General features: G+C 46.8%; 1 protein-coding gene across 12 annotated transcripts in view; it reads right to left on the minus strand.

Moving 5' to 3' along the window:
• EHMT1 (euchromatic histone lysine methyltransferase 1) overlaps positions 1 to 6,000 on the minus strand; it is a 138,622-nt gene that overhangs the window by 21,408 nt on the left and 111,214 nt on the right. For all 12 annotated transcript variants that reach the window (XM_029920818.1, XM_029920822.1, XM_029920817.1 and 9 more), the window contains one exon: positions 99 to 200. In XM_029920818.1, the coding sequence (XP_029776678.1) occupies positions 99 to 200 (102 nt within the window). The remainder of the gene's footprint in view (positions 1 to 98; positions 201 to 6,000) is intronic.

Consider the following 6,000-nt stretch of genomic DNA (forward strand, 5'->3'; position numbering starts at 1 on the left):
CAGAGCACAGGCAGGGGGCCAGGACTGCGACCGAGGAGACTGGGGTCTCTGGCCAGCTGGCCAGGTAGAGTGTCAGTAAGTGGAGGACGTGGCTTTACCTGACAGTTGACATCCATTTGTCCATTCGAAAGCAGATACTGAACCACATCATAGTGGCCTTTCTTGGCAGCGAGGTGTAAACAGGTGGAGCCCTCTGCATCCTGCAACACGAATGCCATTTAGATCCAGAGAAATCACGTGACTTACAGCCTGCCAGGCCCTTAGCGCACGGCCACGGTGAACCCTCACCCCCACAACTGGGAGCCGAAAGCCTGCCCAGACCGACCCCACCCGTAGGGTCCACCGTGGTTCTGACGCGGCAGAGGAGCGCAGGCAGAGGAGGGTGGGGTTGTTTTCAGAGGCTGTACAACTGGGGTCCAGGCCCTGTCCACTGGGCTCCAGACCCCGAACTTCTGACGCCAATGGGGCGAGGCCTCGGGTGGCACGGAGTCCTCCACTTGCAAGAGAGCCTGCAGGCGCCCACGCGAACCGCTGTCCCTTCCCTGCACGGTCTGCACAGGCCGCAGCACACCCTGGGCTTCTCCACGTGGCCAGGTGCAGTGACCCGTCTCTCTGTCCCAACAGGGCCCCTGCGCTCCTCACACGACCAGAGGGCCACAGTGACCATCGGGCCTGTGTAAGACAAGAATTGCCGCTGCCCATTTAAACCCGTGCTGATGATGCAGTAGTCACTGTGCATCCAGCACAGAATTACAAATAATAAACGGCAAAGAAGAGCAGGGGCTCAGAACGGGGACAAAGGCTGCCCTGCAGCCCCACACACGTCCCGGGGGCTGCCTGAGTGCGTTCTCCGTTAGCTTTCAGCTCTGCTTCCTCAAGCATGCTCAATACGTCCCATTAACTGAACTGCCTCACAACAAAACAAAAGCCACTGACAACTGGAGAGCTCGGACTCAGGAAGCTCCAGGGGAGACTCGGGGGTCCTGGGCAGGGCTAGGGGACCATTCACGCCCCGTTTATATGGCCAGGCTCAGTGCCAACCTGAGCGGCATCTTTCACAGATGGATCGCTCCTGTGCACACACCTCAAGGACCCAGGCAGCCACACTTCCACCGTCTGTCCCCCACAGGGCTCTCTGTATTGACCATGTTTCCACATTCCCTCTTTCTCTCTACTTCTAACCCCAGGAGCAGTAATCCTAGATTTTCACACTCATGTTAAGACATAGTTCTTATTAAGGCTGAAGTTTATCACTAAACCCACTTTTCTCAAGAAAACCCACACAGTCAAATTCTGTGGGACTTGGTGTTTAAAATTTTAATTGTATGATAAATACAAACATGTATGGTGGTTGGTTTTAAAGGCTTGCATTATTTTCAAGTGTTCTATCTGACTCTCTGCTATTTAATGATGCACTGAGTATTGTGAAACTGTCCCCTGGTCACACATCCTGGGGGCAGGGGCACGTACCCAGGAACAGGGTGCCGTGGCTCCTCTGGGCGGTCCAAACTTTGAGCACCACCAAATCCAATGGCTTCACGAAAGGGTCTCAGGCTTGTTTTCGAAAGGGGGAGCACCCTCCTGGAGTCTGCTGGTTACTGAGCCTTTCTCTCCTGGGGGTTGCCCACTCATTCTTTGCCTGTTTTTCTTGTGGATTCTTTTATTTGTAGAACTTCCTTATAGTTCCGGATATGAATCCTTTGCCAGTGTACTGCAAAATCTCCTGGGAGCGCGTAGCCTGCCTTTGAACTCTGTGACATCCTGCGGATTAGAAATTCTTAATTCTGACGTGCCTGACTTTATCATTTTAGTGCTTTTCTGTGACCTTTTGAAGATATCTTTCCCTATGCTGCAACCAAAGATAACCCTTCCTCTTTTACAAGTTTAAAAATGTTTCCTTCTGATTCTCACATCTTCCATTTGCGTGATACGCGTTCTGCATCCTTTTTACTGGCAGCTGAGTCTCCACTTGCTGCGAGAGCCCCGCCCAAGCACGCGCCGGTCCTGGCGCGTTCGTCTTTATGCGTGGGCCCGCCACGGCCGGGGACGGGGCCCCTTGTCCCATCGGTGTTTACTCCTCTTCCCCCGAAGTCACACAAATACGGCTCAGGATCCCATCTTACTGCCTCCACTTGATTTTTTTTTATTGTCCTTAAAGCTGTGTTTCTTTTAAAGTATTTTCTTTATGCTTTCTCTGAGGATGACAATATTATTCTCTTTATCAGTCTACTTGGACTGATTTTTACCGCCTCCCAAAGCAGAAACGACAGCCTGACGACCGTAAGGCTCCATTCAAGGCTCCTGCTCGGTGCTGTTGCTGGCATACGTTCTACTTCTAAACTGGTATGAACTGCACCTTGTACAGGTATCACTTCTGCTTTAAATAGTCTTTTATCTTCTAGGAAACGTAAAAAAAATTTTTTTAATGCTTATTTAATTTTGAGAGCGTGCATGCGTGCAAGTGGGGGAAGAGCAGAGAGAAGAAGACACAGAATCTGAAGCGGGCTTCAGGCTCTGAGTTGTCAGCATAGAGCCCAAAGCGGAGCTTGGACCCAGGAACCGTGGCCGTGAGATCATGACCTGAGCCAAAGTCGGATGCTTAAGTGAATGAGCCACCCAGACACCCCTATCTTCTAGGAAATTTAAAGAAAACAACAGTCTTTCCCAGGCTCTGTCTCTGGGCCGACTCCTGGGCAGCTTTCCCATCCCTATTTGGGCAAATACACTGATAAATCCTACCAGCTTTTGTTCAGCTGAAAATGTTTGATTACACAGTTTGTTTTCAAGGGATACTTTTACTGGATGCACTCTTCTGGATTGACCATTTTTTTGAACTTTATCCCCCCCATTGTTTCAGATGAGAAGTTGGTGATTCGCTGTAACACTGTCTGCTCACATGTAACATGTTATTCTTTAACTGCTTTGAAGACTTTGTTTTCAGTTTTCAACAGTTTTAACAACACTGTGTGTAGGTGTGGTATTCTTTGGATTTATCCAGTCTGGGATTGTCTTAGTGTCTTGGATCTACAGACTGTTTTCTTACCAAATATGGTAAGTGTATGACCATTTTCGTCCCAATATTTTTTTCCTACCAGTTTCTCTCTTCTTTCTGAGACTTCAAGTACATGTCATTTGGAAACTACCTTACAATCTGTTCTTCAGACTGAATAATTCCAATGATCAGTCCTCAATCTCAGTGACTGCGTTCTTCTACTTCACCCAATCTACAGCTAAACTCGGTCGCAAGCTGCCCTCTTCAGATGCCTGCTCCCTCAAGCCACTGAGGCTTCTCCGTTCCGTTGTCTGCAGGCTCTCGCTGCTTCTGTAAAGCCCTGAACACTAACCTCTTGCCTCTGCACTGGTGCTTAGCTTGGGCGCTGGCTCCTGTGATCAAGTTGGGAATCATCCCCTGGCAGAGAATGGGGTAAATGTGGGACTCACCCACCACCCATCATAACGGAGAGGATTAATTATAACTATCTATAGGGGCGCCTGGGGGGCTCAGTCAATTAAGCATCTGACCCTTGATTTTGGCTCAGCTCATGACCTCACAGTTCATGAGTTCAAGCCCCATGTGCGGTCTGACAGTGCAGAAACCTGCTTGGGACTCTCTCTCCCCATCCCTCATCGCTCCCTCTCTCTCAAAATTAATAAACTTTAAAAAATAAAAAAATAATAAAAATAAAAATAATTTAAAAGTAATAGTTACCTATAGATATCTATACAATAAGAGTTTCCAGATTATGAAAGTAAATATAAGAGTAAAGCAAAAGACTAAACGTAAGCTTGAAAAAATATTCATAACATACATGTATAGCTATATACCAAAAAGTGTTCACTTTAAGACAAGTAAATTAAAATAGTAAAAAAACAAATAACCATTTTTGTATATCAAGCTGCTAACATATTTTTAAAAACCTCTAACAGTCGGCATTGGTAGGAGCAGGCAGGAGTGAGCACTCAAACACTCTCAGTGCCCGTCGGAGAGAGAAAAGGCCGTAAAAATGATTCTTTATTTTGGTCTAACAACTCCACACCCAGAAATATGTCCTAAATAAATCAAACACATACAAAAACTTAGCTAAGAAAATGTTTATTGAAGCATTGTGTATAATAAAAATTCAAAACTGAATATTAAGCAGTAAGTACATCTGACTAAAAAAACAATACCATTACACCATGAAATGCAATGATGATACAGAATCATGAAATACAATGCAGTTAGTTGAAATACTATGATAAAATAATATTTAATGTCAGAAAAACAGTGATAATTTGATGGAAAAAGGAAGCTGATAAATTACTATGAAAAGTGTAGTAAGTTTTTTGTTGGAAAACTATGTGCTACTGTGAAAGACTAGCAGATCATTTTTATATTTTTATTGTGACTCTATATATGTAAACGTGTATGCGTACAAAATAAAATCTGTCATTTAAGTCATTTTTAAGTGTACATTTCGGTGGCAGTAATCCCACTCACACTGCTGTGGCGCCGTGGGCACGGACTCTGGAAGGAAGCATGGGGTCCACTACGAAGGGATGCCCCCGCCCCCGGTACCCTTTAACTTACTTCCAGTGTCTACAATTTGACGACTCTAGGTCCTCACCCGAGTGGATCCTACAGGACGAGTCCTGTCGTGACGGGCTGGTCTCACTCAGCACAGCGCCAGTGCTGGGACTGCCTTCCCGTGCACAGGCTCCTTGTCACTAACCCGTCCCCCTGCAGGTGGACGCTTGGGCTGTCTCCACCTTCTTGCCCTGTGAACATTGCTGCTGAGAACTTGGGGGTGCGAACAGTGATTCATGCACTTGCTTTCAGTTTCTTGATTGGAAATGCTGGATCGCATGGTGATTGTATGTTTCAGGTTTTGAGGACGCACCCGTGTTCCATGCTGCTGCACGATTTTACATTTCTGCCAGCAGCACGTGAGGCTCGGTCTCTCCCCGCCCTTGCCGGCGCTTACTTCCCATGCCCGAAGGGGTGTGACGTGACTCTCTCACCGCGGTTTTGAGGTTTTGATTTGCATCTCCCTGATGACTGGCGATGCTGAGCATCTTGTCGTGTGCTAATTGCCATTTATAGACCTTCTCTGGAGCAACATCTATTCGATCTTCTGGCCCACCTTTGAATTGGGCTGGACCCTTGTTACTGGGCAATAGTTCTTTATATACCCTGGATAGGAATCCCCTATCAGGATTTATGACTATTTCTCTCATCCCACGAATTGTCTCTTCACACTTTGCAACAGTGTCCTTTGGCACACGAAAGTTTTTAATTTTGATGACGTTTATCTGTTTTAATTTTATTGTCTGTGCTTTTGGTGTCACATCCAAGAAATCACTGCCATACTCAAGTGATGTTAAGATTTTTCTCCGTCTCTTCTCTAAGAGATACATGGTTTAAGCTCTTACATTCAGATCTTTGATCTACTTTGAGTTACTACCTGAACACAGTGTAAAGGATGGGCGCAGCTACATCTTCTGCATGTGGAGATCCCTTTCCTGACACCATTTGTTAGAAAGACGGCCCTTTCCTGCCACTGAGTGGTCTTGGCACCCCGCCGAAAATCATTTTACCTATGCGAGGGTTCATTTCTGGGACATTCTGGCTTCACGCCAGCACAGTACTGTGTTGATTACAGTAGCTCTGTAGTAGATTTTGAAGTCAGGAGTGTGGGGCCTGCAGGATTGTTTTGGCTGTTCGGGGTCCCTTGAGAGCCGTATGAATTTCAGAATGTGCTTTTCTGTCTGTGAGAAACTCGTTGGGATTCCGACGGGGACTGCGCCGAATCTGCGGCTCGCACGGGCGGTGCTGGCGTTCTAACCGCGTTCGCGCCTCCGACCCGCGGACACGGCACACGCTCCCGCGTCCTTAGGTCAGCTCTTGAACCTCGTTCAGCAAAGTCGTGTGGTTTTCCGTGTACGGGTCTTTCGTCTGGGTTAAGTTTTCCTAATATTTTACTCTTTTTGATGCCGTTGTAAATGGAATATTTTTCTTAA

This window comes from Suricata suricatta, chromosome 13 (genome assembly GCF_006229205.1).
Source record: "Suricata suricatta isolate VVHF042 chromosome 13, meerkat_22Aug2017_6uvM2_HiC, whole genome shotgun sequence".
NCBI classification, from domain to species: domain Eukaryota; kingdom Metazoa; phylum Chordata; class Mammalia; order Carnivora; family Herpestidae; genus Suricata; species Suricata suricatta.